The 19285-nt window shown below is 41.2% G+C and overlaps 1 protein-coding gene across 1 annotated transcript; it reads right to left on the bottom strand.

Moving 5' to 3' along the window:
* Positions 1-487: 487 nt before the first annotated feature.
* Positions 488-18369, bottom strand: mief2 (mitochondrial elongation factor 2). Its single transcript, XM_080417144.1, has 8 exons — positions 18221-18369; positions 13981-14147; positions 11960-12134; positions 10699-10799; positions 5461-5637; positions 4691-4854; positions 3898-4050; positions 488-1473 (listed from the first exon to the last, which is right to left on the bottom strand). Exons 2-8 carry the CDS (start codon positions 14122-14124, stop codon positions 969-971), a joined length of 1419 nt encoding a protein of 472 aa, XP_080273270.1. The 5' UTR covers positions 14125-14147; positions 18221-18369; the 3' UTR covers positions 488-968.
* Positions 18370-19285: the final 916 nt, after the last annotated feature.

Below are 19285 nucleotides of genomic sequence, written 5' to 3'. Positions count from 1 at the left end.
TATCCGCTTCCATTTGCAAGTACATACAGTAATATGGCCTTGTGGACCTTCAATGAACTCCACGCAAAAACATTTACCCGCTAGCAATCAATACACTATATATTATATCCATCACAATAATCCCACACAAGTGTTCTTCTTCTCACCACAGTCCGTATAAAACAGACCCAGAAGGTTGTCCGTGTGTGTGTGGGAGGAATTATCATTTTGCACATCCTGCAGAAGAAAAAAAAAAGAAGAAACAAAAAGACAGCATTTCCAACAACTTGGGTTATATAATAAACCCTTCCTCACCTCCTTCCCATTGGCACGTGTTTGACTTTCCTCAGTCCAGTTTGCTTATCAGTGTCACCAACCTCGAGCTGTATCCCAATATTATTAGGTAAAATAAAATGCCTTCCCGGTCTCCCTTGTGTTCCCCTCCTCCAACTGGGAGGGTAGAGTAAAGTGCACGGTGCGACTGCCATTCTCTTCTCACCCTTTTATAACCTTGCTGCATCCTGCACCCTCAGATCAGAGTGGGAGGGGAGAAGGAAAAGCAAGGAGGAGGCCATCGAAAAGCATAGAGAAAATAAAAACCACATTCAAGTGTCTTTAATAAGAAGAGAGTCACGTCTCTTCTGGTATATAGCAAATATGCAATCTTCAGTCCCCACAATCATTTTAACCACTTTATCCATTTATGTGTTGGCTATTCAGAAATAGCAAATCTACAAGCTTGAAGCGCGTCACTTGTAAATCATCTATTTTTGAGAAGTTTTGAAAAATATTGAATAATTTTGTTTAACACAAATCTTCTGATGACACTTATTTACCACTTAAGGGTGTCCCAAAATATGGACACCAGGTTTAACTTGAAAGTGGTTAACACAAAACTCCCTTTTTTACTTGATCTCAGGTGTGTGTGTGTACACGTTACTTTGCGTGATATGTTGATGTGTGTGTGTGTGTGTGTGTTGTGTATGTGTTTATATGAGCAGTACTTCGGGCTCCGACACGGCGCAGTAGAGCATAAAGCCTATCTGGTCCACCTGCTCTTCCGAGAGGCCGCTCAACAGATTGACGGCCGGCTTGAAGTAGCTGTGCATGGCGCCTTGCTCCAGGTAGCCAATCAGCTCCGTGATGCACTGCTGGAAGCGCACGTCCACGGCGCCGCGGGACCAGTCGCTCTCGCTGTCGCTGAGGTGCAGGATGAGGTTGGCCAGTGGAGCGGCGGGGAGCGGGCGCAGCGCGGGGTTCAGGCGGCACACCGCTTTGAGGGTTTTGAGCACGTGCTGGCGGCAGCCGCTGTGGTCGTCGGCGGCGTCCAGCTGGGCCAGGCGCTGGGTCTCCCACGGGTAGAGGGACAGGTGCCACGCGTTGACCCAGGGCGAGGTGAGCTCGGGCTGGCCCGTCAGCACCACGTCACCCTCTCTGATCAGGGGCAGGATGGAGATGAACAGTGGCTGCTCGCCGCTCCCTTCCTCTCCGGGCCTAGAAGACAAACCACAGTATACAACAAGGATAAGGATAATTCCTTTAACAGGTCCGTTCATGAAAGTCCTCGCGGTCTTGTTTCCAATGGGGGCCTGTGAGCAATTAGGGGTTAAGAGTCTTGCTCAGGGACAAATTTCATTTCATCGACACATTTGCTGGCCTGGCCTGGAATCGTACCTGGGGCAACCAGGGCCTCTGGCTCCCTAGGCGGGCTCACTAACCACTCAGCTATGGCCGCCCCATAACATGGATCATTAAACTAAGCAAAATAAAATCTCACGACTGAAAATGTTTGTATGAGCGCCGATTCCTTAACACCTTTACCGCCGGGCCCGTAGTTCTACGGGCCGTTAAATCCAACGGTTAAGCGCCGAGCCCGTAGTCCTACGGGCTGCGGTCTTTTCGCGCATGCGCGGTCCGGGTGCACTTTCGGAATTTTTTTGATCCACTTCCGTTTCCGGTTTGATGACAGGAAATAGAATTATTTGGGATCCGGTTTCGACGATCACGCCCGCTCCCATTCTACAGACGAAACTGAAACTCAATTCTCTTCCTGTAGTTTTTTCTCCTCGCATTTCACTGTTTAACGTAATCCGCTCTAACTACAGTCATGGAAGTCCGTTTGACATGCGGTCTTCACTGGGAGATACAGGGAGATCTCGCGGATGTAAACAGACCGTTCACGGCTCAATCTTAAGGATTTTAACAAGATCTATGGCGACATGAAAAAAACAAAAAAACAACAAAAACACCTTGGCACTGGTGAGTACATTATGAGATTAACCTCTGGCGGTGGATGTGTTAACAATTAACCCATTTAGACCTGAGGCCAATTCTAAAAACGCCTTCTAAATCCTGACCTAACTTTTCTGAAAAACACAAATATTTATTCAAAAAAAATAAAATATTATGTTGCTATATACTGTACATAGCAACAACCCGAAAAGCGGTTCCCGTCTTGAAAGGTATAGTTACGTATAGGAGTTACCGCCCAAAATGGGTTAACACAATATGTAAAATGATGATGTTTTAGTAATATTGTTCTTGCTGTTCTACATACTGCCAACCAGGTGAAGAAATCACAGATTGAGGCTTTAACCTTTGCTTTTATATTAAATATAAAAGCGAGACTATTAATTTTTTATGAAAGATGTTTCTGAACATATTGCTAGTTTGACCACTTCAAATGCTCTCTTAAAATTATAACTGAAAATAGCCTATCAACAAGCGCATTGAGAGCTTGTAGATCGGCTATTTTCGCTGCGCAACATGCTTCCATAGAAGACATGCTGGCTTCTATGGAATCCAAATGACTGAAATCAGTCGTGGCGACTGAGAACTTTAACCCATGAGTACAGTACGGCTTAGGGTTGGGATCCGGAACTGGATCCCAACATTAACTCATTGCCTGCCATGTACAAATTAATTCGTCAAATTCTGCTTTTTTTATTTTTATTTATTTATTTTCACACAGAACCAGAGATAACACAATCCAAAGATGTGCTGCTCCATTCACTCCCTGGTTAACTTATTGCTTAAAATTGCTCCTAAAAAACGGCTCCTGTGTACTTTTTTTTTACACTACCGGTATATATTTTTTGGCAAAACCTGCTATTTTCAACTTGCCACAACTATGGAACGGATTACCGTTATCGGAAAATCTTTCCCCCATTCTACGAGACCCCTGTGTGTGTAATGAGGGGATCACCGTGCGGATAGCATTCACAGAAAATATTCCATGATTTTTCATCAAAGGTTGATAAAATCGCTCGTTTTCGCTGACAGTAGTGTAACACTATTACTCTGGCAGTTAAGAACACGGAATCTGTTCCATCCCAAAAAAAAAAGACGTTTCTGGAAGCGGTTTTATCTACACTGTCAGAGCTGGTATGTGGACTACACAAATGCAATACCTGTGGGTATATATTTTTAATTTCAAGGACCATCATAACTCTGAGAGGTATTTTGTTAGGCATGTAAAACAAGCCAAATGCACTCCCCTCTGACTAGGCATGTAACGAGTCACCCAACGATACGATGCGAATCACAATACTAGGTTCATGATACAATTTTTCAATATGATTAAAACACTAAATTATTTTCCAGACAATTGAATTATTATTTCTCTTACACAAATCCAGTATTTTCTTCTCTTTTATTTCTTGACAATACTGTGTTCTCATATCCTCTTTTAAATACAGTAGCAAATGACTGACATTTTTTTTTTTATCAATTCTCTTACAAAGATCCTATATTTTCTTCTCTTTTTTACATGTCCTCTGCTGTTTGCATCGCGATATTTTTTTAATTAAATCGATTTAAATTGTCACCAATTTGAATTGATTTGAATCGATTTACGATAAATTGTTACTTGCCTACCTCTGACAACACAAACAGAAGCACATTAATAATAATACATACTGTATCTCAAGGTGAAGCTCTGGCACTCCAGGTACGGGTCTGACCAGACAGTCCATGGTGCTGCTGATACACGGCCAGTTCATGGTCTGTATGATAGCCTTGTTCAACATGTTCACCAGGGCCTCTGAAGACAGGTAACCCCCCACCAGGAATCTGTACGCAACACACAACAAAACGCAGAGGAAATACACAAGAGAATCTCAGTGAAGCTCAACTTTTTGGGCCGCTACTGTACACCACATTTTGGATTTTTAGGGATTCATCTGTTGCTAGGAGACATGCAAACATCCTTGTTTCAACATCCACTAGCAGATATATATTGTCTGTTGGGTGGGAACCTCATGTCCAAAACCGTAACTTTTCGGGATTCAAATAAAAAAAAAATGGCAAAAGTAGCAGATCTACAAGCTCGAAACGCTCTGCGTTTCGAGCTTGTAGATCTGCTGCTTTTGATGTTTGACGAAAAGAAACAAAAAAGGTTGGAATATGGATTTTGGAGGTTCCTGCCCGACAGCGACAACATACATCGTCTCTGTTGGGTAGAAACCTTTCATGTAAAAAATACATACTTGTCAGGAAATGGAAAAAAAATAACCCGTTTAATAATGCATTTAAATATGGAGCTAGGTTTCTGCCTTGACAACGACAACAATATGAATGATATAATAACACTGAACTGTTTCTCTGATAGTATGTAGTTACCAGTTTCCAAGGGCAACGGTTACAACAAACCGTGCTTCATGACAGAGCGGTGTTACTGTTTACAGACAGACGGGGCTGGTTTCACACGTACCTGTCCCAATAGCTGCGTCCTCGAGGGAAGTACTCCAGGTTGACCCTCCGGACCATCCAGTGGAGGGGGTGGGTCAGGAGGGTCTCTTCCCCTGGAACCAGACGCCACAGAGAGGACTCCAGCTGCAGAGGAACTAGAAGACACGCATGGTCCGCACTCACGACCTATACACACACACACACACACACACACACACACACACAGGGGAAGGAATAGCAGCAAGCATTGATACAGTTGTTTGCCATTCGGATCCTCTTGAACGACGACATGGACCTGGAAAGACGACAGAGACTGGGCCACCCCTCACGCGCTTAGGTACGTGCGTGGAGATGTGCACGTCGTGCACACACACTCACACGCACATATTGTGCGTGTGAGCGCATATTTTGAACACCCAAAGACAGACTTAACCACTGTCACTTTCAAAAGTTTTCAAAAATAGCAATTGTGAGCTTGTCGGTCGGCTATTTTCGCTACTTTTGACACGAGACCCACAAAAAGTTGAAATATGAAGATAAAAGGTTTCTGTTGCCCGACAGCAACAATTTGCAGATATGTCAGTGTTACATGTAAATAACCACATACAATGAAGAACTGTGTGGCCAAGTCTGTTATATAGAAGTAAAATGAATGTTTGTGTGCGTGCGTGCGTGCGTGCGTGCGTGCGTGCGTGCGTGCGTGCGTGCGTGCGTGCGTGCGTGCGTGCGTGCGTGCGTGCGTGCGTGCGTGCGTGCGTGCGTGCGTGCGTGCGTGCGTGCGTGTAGCGCCACCTGTAGGTCATCCAGCAGAGAGCCTCCCAGACTCAGCTCCTCCAGGGGCATGTCAGGGTGGCGTGTGTGGAGGAAGCTCTGGATCTCTGTGCAGATGTCCAGGGCCAGACGCTGGGCCCGGCTCACCTCCTCGGCCCCCAGCGCTGCCCGCGAGTCATAGTACTGCTGCAGACGCTCCTAGGCGCGCACACACACCACACACACACACACACACACATTAGTATTAGTACAGGAGTCTTCCCTGCCCCGTAAGGGGAAAGGGCTCCCAAACTTTTCAGGCTGCGACCCCCCAAAATAATCATATTTGAACTGGGGAAACCCCCCCCCCCCACCCTGACAAGCACTTGGAATTGTAGGCGTTACATTTAGTTTGACTCGGTTCCACAGATAAATATTGTGAAAATAGATGAACTACAAGTAGGGCTGTCACAATTATGACATTTTACTTGACGATTAATTGTCTGATGAATGATTGCGATTAACAATTTAATTGTGTGGCTTTTAGGCCAGATATAGTATGACACAAAAAATAACTTAAATACACAAAGACATGACTGACAAAGACCAGTGTGTTAGTTCCCAGTATGTAGAAAACTAAAAATGCCAGATGCCTTGGCCAACTTATGTTAGACAATAAACCTCATAGAAGCTTATCAGCGTTAAAAAATTAGGGAGGAGAGCAATCCAGATGCCTTCTACGGGAGGCCTGGGAAGCGAAGGCCACTGTCAAGCGTGAGACGGCAGGGAGGAAGCCATCGCTTCTCCCCTACGATGGATCAACAGCGACTCCTGTGGATAAATGTTATTAATGTTTCACTATGATCTAATATTGGTATTATTAAAACTGCTCTGAGGGACAGAGAAGGCAGACAGACTTCTTGAACTGCTGCCGGACTTACATGTGCAGAGGGCGAGAATTTTGTTCCAGAGCTCTGTACTAATGATTGGTATTGTATAATTTCTGTTTGTTTGATAATTCATTCTGATTGTTTAATAGGCTCATAAATAATTGTAAACTTAGACTAAAGGATAATAAAAATCATTTTGAATTCCACCACAATTGTAATCACCTGTGTAGCGATTTTTACTCAAGGGGTACCCCTCACTCTATAGAACCACTGAACCAAGTACCTTGTTTATTTATGATTTACTTTTATGGTGTCATAGGTTCAGCTCTTAAATCTAACAGTATTAAAAAGGTTAAAATGTAACTTTAGAAATGTGCAGATGCCCTGTATACACTTATACTGTCTGTTGGTTTGTTTACTGTTGAGTGAGAAAACAATATGTCGCACATTAAGCTAATCCTCTGGGGAACCCCCAAAATTATTTGGGGGTCCCGACCCCAAGGGCGTATCGTCATAGAGGCCAATGGGGCCATGGCCCGGTCTGGAAAACTCTGCTCCCCCAGGGGGAAAAAAACAAAAAAATCAACATAACAACATTAGCACCCCCTCACCCTATTCTCTTGTAGCCAACCACAGAAATTCGCCTTTGTTTTCAAGTCGGGCTTATTTGCATTCGGCCGAATTGTTAATGGGTGGCCATTAAAAACCGGTTTCCCCGTCAAACCGGTTCTCTTGCCAGGTAAACAGTATAAAGCGGGTCCATCGTTGCGCGAGCCCCCACCCGCCCCCGCCCCCCGCGAGTGGGGTGGGCGGGGTTAAGAATCTGGCCCGGTCCACGTTAGAACCCACCATACGCGCCTGCCCGACACCCAGTTTGGGAACCACTGCCCTAGGGGGTCCACAGAGTTACTACAGGGGGAGCTGTAGTGTAATGTTTGTGTGATAGGATTTTTTATTTTTATTTTACATAGACCACTTGAAACCTAGCATCCTTATTCTGGGGAGGAAACATTGGGCCGAAAATAGCCGATCTGCAAGCTCACAACGAGTTGCGCTGTTATTCTAATTGTAAGGCCTAACTCTACAAATATATTAAACATAAAACAGCATTTCTCTTGTATAAGGACCAAGAAAATTGTCCTCACAATGTCCATTTCTCCAATTCTACTATATACACGTGTGGGGAAATTTGAGCCCACAGGCATAGTAATACAAGTACACGCACACACACACACACACACAGAGAGAGAGCTGGGACTCCAGTGTTTTTTTTACTCATATACTGTATATATGTTCAACTTCTGTTTTGACGATTTATCACACAGACCTAATTGTTGAACAAACGCCTTACAGATAAGAGCTGTCAAAGGTTGTTATATCGTCTCTGTTGGGTGGAAAAACCTCATATGTTCAAAACAGTTACATTTCAGGGCTCAAATGTAAAAACGGCAAAGTAGCAGATCTACAAGCTCAAAACGTCACGCTTTGCGCCGCGTTTCAAGCTTGCTGCTTTTGTGTGACGCTGTAGTATGATCAAGTAAGGCGTTAATTTATGAAAAAACACAAAAAGTTAGAATATTGAGATAAGAGGCTTCTGCTCGACAGCACCGATATGTTAGGAGGACCTATTTCCCTTTGTTTATCATGGTTTATCATGGGTTGCACAACACTTGTGTTCCAACGTTCAGTCAAGTGACAGTTTTGTTTGCACTTTCAAAGGATTTTGAAAGTGCAAACAAGAAGTATCAATACTGTAATGTAGAAGTACTCTGTTACAAGTAAAAGTTTCGAATTAAAAATGTACTTGAGTAAAAGTACAAAAGTATTGGTATCAAAATGTACTTAAAGTACCAAAAGTAAAAGTACTAAAATGTTTGAAAATAGCCTAGGTATAAAATAGGGCTAAAGTGGTTAATGTATGTTTTATAATGTAATAATTGCTATCTGTAAAGTAACTAAAGTTTTCAAATAATTGTAGTAGAGTAAAAGTACAATATTTGCCTCTGAGAGGTGTAGTGGAGTAGAAGTAAAAGTATAGACAATTGGAAATACTCCAGTAAAGTAAAAGTACCTCAAAATTGTACTTAAAGGTAGGGTAAGTGATATTTTTTGGTTAAAACAACAAGTATTTCGTTAAAAGGTTAAAGCACTATATTGTGATAGTAATCATTGCTATAGAGTGTTTGTTCAGTAACAGGAGTCTCCCTGTCTCTCCAGCTCTTTAATAAACAGAAAATACATTTTCCGGTAGGTGTCAAAATCTCAGCCAATCAAGTACCCAAGTCAAAGTACCCATTTTTAAGCTTCATTTTTTCCAGTTCCAGTTCCAGTGTTCCAGTTCCAATTTTCCCTACTCATTTCTTAGTGTCATCACTTCCAATTTCACTTGTTTAATCTCTATCCTGATTGAGTTCTCTATCCTGATTGGATAAAATTGGAAATTAAACTGAAACTGAAATGAAAATGCATTTTCTGTTTTATAAAGAGCTGGAGAGTCAAGGAGACTCCTTTTACTGAACAAACACTCTATAGCAATGAGTACTATCAGAATATAGAGCTATTTAACACTTATTTTAACCAAAGAAAATCCCTTACCCTACCTTTAAGTACAGTACTTGAGCATACCTCCAATGGAGCTCCCCTGTGAGGTTGTTTTTCTGCTGCGTTAATCCCTGAAGAAGACCTTTCCAGGTCGAAACGTTTGGTATTTCTTTAAATAAATCCTGCATCGTGGCTGTGAGTGTGCGGCCTTTTCTTTACTTTTGTACTTTCAAAGGATATGCACATACTTTTGGATTATGTTATATATAGAACGTTGTTTTCCAACTGTCTAACTGGATAATGTAGTTTATATTTTTTACAACTTTCAACATAGCGTCCCTATTTTGGGCATGCCATTTACGGGCGAAGATTTTCGACAATTTTCCCAAAACGACCTGACGATTTTTTTAAAAAATGGCGAAAACAGGCAATCTACAAGCTCACAACGCTTCACGATTGCGATGCGCCGGGAGCTTGTAGATCGGCTATTTTCACAACCGAGTGTAAATTAGTGGCTTAAGTGGTTAATAGCATTCGATGGAATGTGTTTTAGCTTAATGGAACGAACAGCTGCAGGGAAGGAACTGACACCAATTCAGTTAACGGAGTGAAGCAGAAGAGCAATGCCGGGTCACGACTGTTACCCAGTGTTGATTTTGACAGCAAATTTTGAATACATTTCAATTTAGTTTGTCATATTTTAGTCATCTGAAATGTTTTAATTTTTGTCTAGTTTTAGTCGACTAAATATCATAAAATTATAGTCGGCTAAATCTACAGTTGATTTAGTCGACTAGAATGTATTTTGGCGGTGCCTTGGCGGCGTCGCATTGGCTTATTTGGACACTTGGTTGCATGCTGAAAATAGCCGATCTACAAGCTCACAACGCGTCGCGCTGCGAGAGCGCAACACCCAAGCACAACCAAACATAAAATGACTTGTCTTTTAGTTCTACTGGATCTCCCTCCCTAACATTTTTGTCTATTTTTTATTTGTTGACGTTGACGAAATTGTCAATATATTTAGTCTAGTTTTAGTCATCGTAGCTTGGTTTTTGTCAGTGAAAAATGTAGTAGACGAAAATTTTTCGTCAGTTTTAGTCAACGAAATCAACACTGCTATCACCACTTTTTAGCTCTTGCAAAAGTATGGGTTTCATTGTATTATGGTTACCAAGGGTGCACAGCACACCGGGTCCTTGTGAGGTGCCAGCCAACGGATTAAACTCTAAATAATGAAGGAGTATAGATGCACACTCGTAGCTGCCGTTTTTATCGTGGACACAGAGACAGAAGCTCAGTCTGTCCGAAATGTTGGTGACTTTTCTGTCTCTGTGTCCATAATAAAAAACATATTAAACGTATTAAACTTATTATACAACGTGACGCTTTGATAACTTGCAGATCGGGATTTTTCAGCGAAGATATTTATCTATTTTAGCAAATATTTTAATGTAAGCCTATTTGTTTTTTAAAGCGAACATTTTCAACTCAGATCTTTGCTTCTGAGTATTCTACAAATGTCTTCTGAATACTAAAAAAAATTATGTTGATATAATATTAGTGGTTCTCAAAATTTTTTCACGTCAAGGACCCCCAAAATGATATGTATTTGTCTGTGGACCCCCCCCCCCCCCCCCTTTTTCTTTGAATATATATATTCAAAGATTTGCAAAGATTTTCACGATTTAAAAATTGTAGATCTACAAGCTCATAGCATGGCACTCGGTACCACGCTATGAGGTTGTATAATATCTGCTATTTTTGAATAGCCACAAGAAATCTAAAAGTGACACAGATGCATTCTCTGCTTGAATGGGTTAAAATAGAGGGTGCCATCAGAACATACTTGCAGGGTGAGGACACACATTTGGATTTTCTTGGGTTTGGGTTCGAGTGCTGGTGGTGCTTCCAGAGCGTTGGACACCTGCTGCTGTTGGCACAGATCACCTGATGGGACAGAGATATAAAACAGCTGTCAAATCTCACACACACACCAACACAATTAATTAACCCATTAAGGCATGAGGTCCCGATTCTACAAAATGTCTTCTAAATCCTAACAGTTTTTTCTAAAAACTGTTAGGATTTAGAAGACATTTTGTAGAATCGGAAATTAGAAGACATTTTGTTCTACATCAGTGGTTCTCAAACGTTTTCATGTCAAGGACCCCAAAATGTATATGTATTTGGCCGCGGACCCCCATCTCAAAATATTTTGTTCCAGGGACCCCCAGAAACAAAGATTTGAGTTATAAATGTTTGCTTTAATAATATATATATATATTCAAAGATTTGCACAAATGTTCTCGATTTTTCAAAAATAGCAGATCTACAAGCTCGTAGCGCGGCACTCGGTGCCGCGCTACGAGCTTGTATATCTGCTATTTTTTTATAGCCTAAGTGTAAAATAATGCTTTTTAGCTCAAATCTAAAAATGACACAGATGCTTCTTCAGGATTTAATGGGTTAAACCAGAATATTGTTGTTGTCGAATATCACACAAAAATAGTGAAAATAGCAGATGTGAAAGATCACAGTGCTTCGCATTGCGACACGTTGCAAGCTTATAAATAAATGTTTTATTTGCAAATCGTTGCTGTCCGGCAGAAACCTTCTTTTTTTTTATACACCGTGGAAACTTGAATTAATTTGTTTTTGTTGCATTCCTAAGCCAATAATGTGATGACCAGCCGACCGGTAGGCAGCGGTTTCAGTAGGAGACACAAAGGAGACTCTTTGTGTCTCCTACCGGAACCGCTGCCGGTCATCAAATTATTGGCATAGGAACAAAACTGACAAAAACAGGGGTGACTAATAGATAGGAAAAAAATCCTTTTGGGGGTGAACTATCCCTTTAAAGTGTAATTTCAGACATCTAACCAAGTCTTAGACCGTCAATACCTGACCATGCACTCTGTACTTGGTACCTCTACACCAAACCTCTTTGCCGAAAAAAGCCGATCTACATGTGAGCTTGTAGATCTGTTATTTTTGGGGGTAAAGTTCCCCTATTACACAAAGATTTGGAGGACCCCCTGTAGCAACTCTGAGGACCCCCCGTGCCCCCCAGCGGTCCCAGACCCCCTGTTGAAGAACATTTTCAGCACCTTTCTTCTGTTTGGCCTGTTTGGCCGCCTTGGCCACGTGCTTCATGACCACGCCCTCCAGGCCCTTCCTGATCATGGTGGGGGAGGCGGAGACTAAACCCAGCTCCTCCCAGCTCTCCTTCATCTTCTGCTCCACCTTCTCGTCCTCTGCGGCGCGTCCCGCTCGCTCGATCAGCTGGAGACGTCACACACACACACGCGAGCACACAAACACACACGCACACACACACACACACACGGAATAAAGCTAAATAAAATCTCATGACTGAAAATGTAATGATGATGTTTTAGGTATCCTCATTTTAACCTGTTAACAATCCTGTACACTGTAATTTGCAAAAATGCCTATACATAGTATACCCAAAGTAAATTGATTGTTGTTCTTGAACCATTTGGAATAAATGCATGGTCATGGTCTCATTTTGAAGGTAACACTTTGAAGTGTTTCCCCAACAAAAATAATCAACTCTATGTGCAACTGACATTGAGTGATACAAGTTTGAACTTACTGGAAGAGAAGGTTTTTAATTCTCGCCTAAATATTTTCTATAAATAGATGCCTTTATAACACGGCTATTATCATACAGTATATGAGCTGGAAAACACAATGTGGCCACAGTATGAAGCCTTACCTAGCCCATGACCATAAAACATTTGATTCTGTGAAGAAGAAAAAAATTGAATATTTTGTTTTGCGGTTTTCAAAAATTATGTTTTCACAGAATCAAATGTGTTATGGGCATGATTCTATGCTTTAACTCAACCATTCATGTTAATGGAAGATACTTCTAAACTTGTATTCTATTATTAGTTTGACCACTTCAAATATTAATATAACTAATGACCGAATATAGCCGATCTACAAGCTCACAACACCTTGCAGTGCGACGTGTTGTGAGCTTGTAGATCTGCTATTTTTGGTGCGCAACATGCATGGAATCCAAATGACTGAAATCAGTCGAGGCGACTGAGAACTCCACGCACACACACACACACACACACCTCTAAAGACATAATACAATGTGCCACTTGTGGGCAACGTGTTGGCAAATGAAATTACACCTTCTACAACCAGGGAAAAGTGGCCGCTATGAACAGCTGTTTGCATTCCTCTCTCTAATGGAGGCCAATGGAATTACTTAAGGCATGAAAATTCAATTTACACCCACAAAGTAAGCATGGTAAGTGCTTAATTTCTACTCGCGACATGTTTTAGTAGGTGCTGCGGTCTCTCTCTGAGTGTTTGCGTTGCTGTCTGCGAGTGCTTGCACGTGTCATGTCCGAGATTTGAACCATGGTGGGAAAAGGAAACATCTGCCACTAACAGATTTCTTTGGCTATTCAAAAATAGCAGATATGCTATGAGCTTGTAGATCTATACAAAAAATAAATAAAACTTGAACATTTTTGCAAATCTTTGAATACATATATTCTTTAAAGCAAATATTTGTAACTCAAATCTTTGCTTCTGGGGGGGGGGGGGGGGTCCCTGGGGTCCGCGGCCAAATACATAACTAAAACTAAAAATGTTTTCTAAATCCTAACAGTATGTTGCTATATCAGTGGTGCTCCAACTTTTCCATGTCAAGGACCCCCCAAAATGATATGTATTTGGCATATTTCAAAATATGTTGTTCCAGGGACCCCCAGAAGCACAGATCGGAGTTAAACAATTTCGCTTTAAAACATATATTCAAAGATTTGCACAAAAAAAAAAACAGATCAACAAGCTCATAGCACAGCACTCGTGCCACGCTATGAGCTTGTATATCTGCTATTTTTGAATAGCCAAAGAAATCTTAAAATGACACAGATGCCTTCCCGGTCTTAATGAATTAAAATAAACTCTGAATATGCACGCGGCCCACCCAATCAGCCCACTTATTGATAGTGGTTAGATGGGTGGGTCCGAGAACGATTTCACGATTTTCATGTGGGCCCTTGTCCAGAAAAGGTTGGGGAACTACTGCCCCTGAAAAGGACAGTCTCTCCTTGACCAATGAAAAGATGAAAGAACTCACCCGTTTGACAGCCAGCGTAGCGATGCCCAAAATTGCAGCCCCGCCCACTCCCAGCACCAATCGGGCGTTAGACAGCAGGAAGTCGACCACCATGGCGATGCCATCCTCTCCTCGCCCCCTTCTGCTGCTGCCTTGGAAGTACATCACTTCCTGTTCTTGGAGTTAGCCTTGAGGGAGAGAAGGAAAAGTCAAAGTTGACTAATGCAAAGTAAGGCTGTAAAAAAAATACTGCGATATGAGATTAGTAGGGGTGTAACGATACGTTTTTTTAACAACGATTCGATACGTATCACGATACTTGGTTGTCGATACGATACATGAACGATACAGGTTAATTTAGAACGATACGAAACGTTTCGATTCAGTGATTTAGTCGATACGATACATGAACGATACAGGACAGGTTAATTTAGAACGATACGATTCGATTCAATGATTTAAAATCGATATAGTAACTATTTTTTACCCAAAAATTCTGTGTGAAAAATAAATACCTGGATACTGGATATAAACCCCTCTCTTTTTTTCTTCTTAAAAGTACTTAGTATTGAGAAAATTTATTATTTGCATTGCAGAACGATTCGATACGATTATTTGCATTGCAAAACGATTCGATACGATACAAAGTCAAACGATACGATATTTAGCTGTTTGCATATCGATATAGTAGATCGTTGAAAATTCTAAACGATTTTTCGATGCAGTTACTATATCGTTACACCTCTAGAGATTAGACATCATCTGGGGTTTTGGATATTGTAATTAGGGCTGTCACGATTACAAATTTAAGTTGACGATTAATTGTCGCACAAATAATTGCGATTAACGTTGACGTGTTTTTGGCATTGAACATTGGAACATATGAATACAATTTTTATTTCCGTTTGATGTTGACACATTTATAATAATGTTATACTTTCCAAAATAAATCTACAAGCTGATCTACAAGCTTACGAGTCACGAAGTGACATGTTGTAAGCCTGTAGATCTGATATTTCCGCTATTTTTGGAAAATGTTTGGAAATGTATGAAAACATTTTAACATGGAAATGATAATGAAGATTATGCAAAATAATCACGATCATCTCAAATGATTGCGATTATTACACATTAGTGAAACCTCCATTGTCATCCGCACAATACTGTTTTTTTGGGGGGGTTTTGGTAAAGAAAAACAACAGTGATATTTGATTTTGTCCGTATCTCCCATAGGCCTGTCACAATTACATAATAGTCTAATCGCAATTATTTTTGCGATTTTTAAATATTAAAAAGAAGTGACGCGTTGTAAGCCTGTATGTGCCGTTTCTGCTAAGTATAAAATGATTAAATATGTCAGTAATTTCTTTGTATATTTAAGTCATTTGCCACGTCTGCCCCGTGCAATGTGATTATGAAGCCTAAAAGGAAAGGAAACAGAAATTAAGTGTTTATGTCCCAATGTTCAATGCCAAAAACACAATTAAATCGTTAACCACAATTATTTGTATGACAATTAATCGTCAACTTAAATGTGTAATTGTAACAGTCCTAATCTCCCAGCAGCTGTAATGCAAAGTGCAGACTAAACACAACATGCCTGCATTGTAATATAATGGCTTTATGTAAACAACAGAAGGCCTGGAATGCACATCAACACAAATGTTAGTATGAAACTAATCCAGTGAATAGCACATACATTAAATAGGCCTAATAGTGTGCACACCCCCTCAAAAAGAGTGATAGATAAGATGGACCTTAAGGGGTCCATTTGGTTCCATTTGTACAATCTCAGACCCTGAGGGTCCCTGGACCCCACTTTGAGAACCACTGTAGAGTAGACCTAGATTTGTTTTTATTACACAATGGTATCGGATCGGTATACTTGGTATCGAACCGATAGGCAAGTTATGGGGATCGGAATCGGGAAGGAGAAAATGGTAGTGGAACATGTCTAATCTCTGCTACAGAATAAGAAAGTCCTTGACATTGTTTTCCGCAGTGAGAGAGGAGTGGAATATGTGGGGTAGAGAGGAGACGTCGTCTGATTAGGAAATGGACACACACACACACACACAGGAGCTTTTGATCTTTGATGACACCCATGACCCGATCAATCACCTACTGTACTGTAGCTATCTTATCTATCACTCTTTTTGAGGGGGTGTGCACACTATTAGGCCTATTTAATGTATGTGCTATTCACTGGATTAGTTTCATATTATGGGGGTTCTTGAAATGTAAAAGTTTGAGAACGACTGATCTAGGAATAAATACATAAGTTAGTAAAATAATAACGTAAATTGTATACAGTAAAGAATATAAAACAGTAACAGCGACATCATTTCAAAATATTACTGTAAATTAAATCTCATTGTGTGATAAATTACATGGTTATCGGAATGGCATAGACTGGCAAACTCGTCGACACCAGCATTTTATGCAGTATCGGCAGCTTTTCCGACACTGGCACTTACAACACGTCGCAAAGTGACGTGTTGTAAGCTTGTAGATCTGATATTTCTGCTATTTTGAAAATGTATGAACCTTTTTCAACATGGAAACGATGATGACGATTATGCAAAAGATAATTGCGATTATCTCAAATAATTGCGATTATGTAATAATTGTGACAGGCCTAGGCGGGGGTGTACGCGACTGCAACAGAAATACACTTGGTCAACTTGCCCAAAGCCGAATATGACGTGCGCTGTGCTTATAATATCGAAGCCCTGATCACCTGGGAGCCAGAAATAGTAATAGTATCACTGTTAAGTTTTTCCACTCTGGAGCAGCAAGGCTCCCTTTTGGCACAAGAGGGGTGAGAGGGCACAACGCTGTCATGACATATACCCGTTTCGGACTGGCATCCGTCTGTGATGCTATTTATGGATGCAGCGACGCACGCATTGTCCTCCTTATAGAATGCATACGTGCCACCGTTGAATCCTTGCTCTCGAGGAGGACAGCACAACAACAACCAAATACGGTTTGGGTTGTGTTAACTTGCCATGATGTAACTCAGCAATTATTTTTGATTTCTTGTCCACCTTTGGAGTTACATCATGGCAAGGTAACAACAATCCAAATCTCTACCAAAGTGGTCTTGCCCTTTAACTGGTGTGAAAAACCAGACAAAGCAAGGGAACACAGTCACAAAGCCATCTGTCACTGGTTAACATTTAGCTAGACAATACTGAGATGCAGCCAAGTAAAACAGACTCTCTAAAAACATTGGTTCTCAAAGTGGGGTCCGGGGACCTCCAGGAGTCCTTGGGGAGGTACCAGCCAGGGTGTCCCCAGAAAAATTGGTTAATATAGCGACACAATCATTTTAACCACTTTAACTATATTTTATACTTTGACAGCTATTCAAAAATCTTGAAGATTCTTTGAAAAAAAAATGTGTGAACATTTTGAACACAAATCTTTTCTTCTGGGGGTCCCTGGCACAAAAAAAAATCAGATGGGGGGGGGGGGTCCGCGGCCAAATATATCAATTTGGAGGTTCTTGGCATGAAAATGTTTGAGAACTACTGCTCTAAAATGTAGGTCACACTCATATCACAGCTAAGACATGATACGGTAGCTCAGGGGTTAGCACTGGTGGTCCTCTGCAGAGGTTACTGGGTTTAAACTTTAAACCTAGGGGCCTTTCTTTCTGTGTGGAGACTGGAGAGTATATCCTACATGTGGGTCTACTCCCACGCCACAAAACATGCATGTTTAGAACGCATGCAGTGACCTTGATCTGATCAAGGCACATATGGCTGCTGGTCCCCGGGCACTGCAGTGCTACATGGCTGCACTGCCTGCCCCGCACCGCTGATCCTTGTAGTTAGGAATCGGATGGGTTCAATTTGGGTCGGATTGTAATAAACCATTAATTTAAGTATCATTAAATAGTGAACTACTACTGAGTGACAGTCAGACTCAGGCTCTTCAGATCTTTGTTATGAGTCGAGTCAGAGGGGGCGGGGCAAGCTGATTGTTTTGAGGCATTGTCAATGAACAACAACACAAACCAAAGGTATCCATTTAAACATTAAAGAGTCTGGATATCACGGTATCCGATACAAACAATTGATAAGAGGAACTAAACAAAAGTTATTGTTTTGTTCTTTTGGTGACTACGTACTGGCTAACTAGCAAGTTTGCTAAGTTATACTAGCTCAGTCAGATGTTTTCCCAAACCCCAACCCTCACCATAGTGATAATGATGTAAGTGGATGTATTTAGAGGTATATTAGGCCTTACTTACCACTCAGTAAGGATTGTAAAGTAATACTACGACCCCAGAAGCATTAAAATGTGTACTTCAGCCTCACATATCTCGCCCACCACCGCATCCTGTAGCTAACAGCAGCTAACAATGCTAAGCTAACTAACGTCTGTCTGCTGTAGCAGCTGTTGTGACAGGAACAATCCTCCTACGAAACATAGCTGATCGACACTCCATCCGACCAATAGGAAGGCAGGAAGCTTCCTACGCAATGCAGCTGATTGACTCTCCATCCGACCAATGGGGAAGCAGGAACCCTCCTACACAACATAGGGGATTGACACTCCATCCGACCAATAGGAAGACAGAGAGCTCTACCTACAAAACACATACCTTGGGGGGATATTTTTCAAGTCTTTTATAACCCTATTAACATGGGACTGGGAGTGGAAAAATATGCTTGCTTTATGCAAAAGCATGTTTATTTATTATTGGAAATCAATTAAAAACCCCAAAGAAACTTTCAAATGGTAGGCCTACTGCATTAGCATAAAAACAGGCTGCAGTAGATGATAATGATCTGCTAAATGTACTTGTTTAATGTGAGTACTGTTATTGTAGCGACTATACTTCTTCCCAATATTCAAAACCATTTAGAAGTATTGCTAAGAAGTAGTCGCTACAATATTGTCAACAGAAAATATTGAGCCTAGCTCACCCCCATTCTCTCACTGAATGTCCAGCTGCCTGAGACACACACCTGAAATAAATTAAAGGCAATGAGCAGACACACAGCAGGAGCTAATCAATCAATCACTTTGGGAAGTGGGACATCAAAACAAAGCGTGGGAAAAACCAAACGAAAGTAACTGAAAAAAGTATGTGGTAAATGTAGCCTAGTTCCTAATGAGTTGTGGGGTAACAACAGTAAATGGTACTGTAACATCTACAATGACCATGGAAGTCCACAACACATACCAGCAACAAGGAGCATGCTCACAGAGATATGAGAACTGTGTCCTAAACTAACGAGTATAGGCCAAATGGCTAAAATAAATAAATATGTGATTAATTGTGTATTTTTTCCTGTATTGTAGCAATGTT

Source organism: Gymnoscopelus braueri (assembly GCF_963280865.1).
Source record: "Gymnoscopelus braueri genome assembly, chromosome: 2".
NCBI lineage: Eukaryota > Metazoa > Chordata > Actinopteri > Myctophiformes > Myctophidae > Gymnoscopelus > Gymnoscopelus braueri.
The sequence above is the reverse complement of the archived record's forward strand: the minus strand, read 5'-3'. Positions and strand labels throughout refer to the sequence as shown.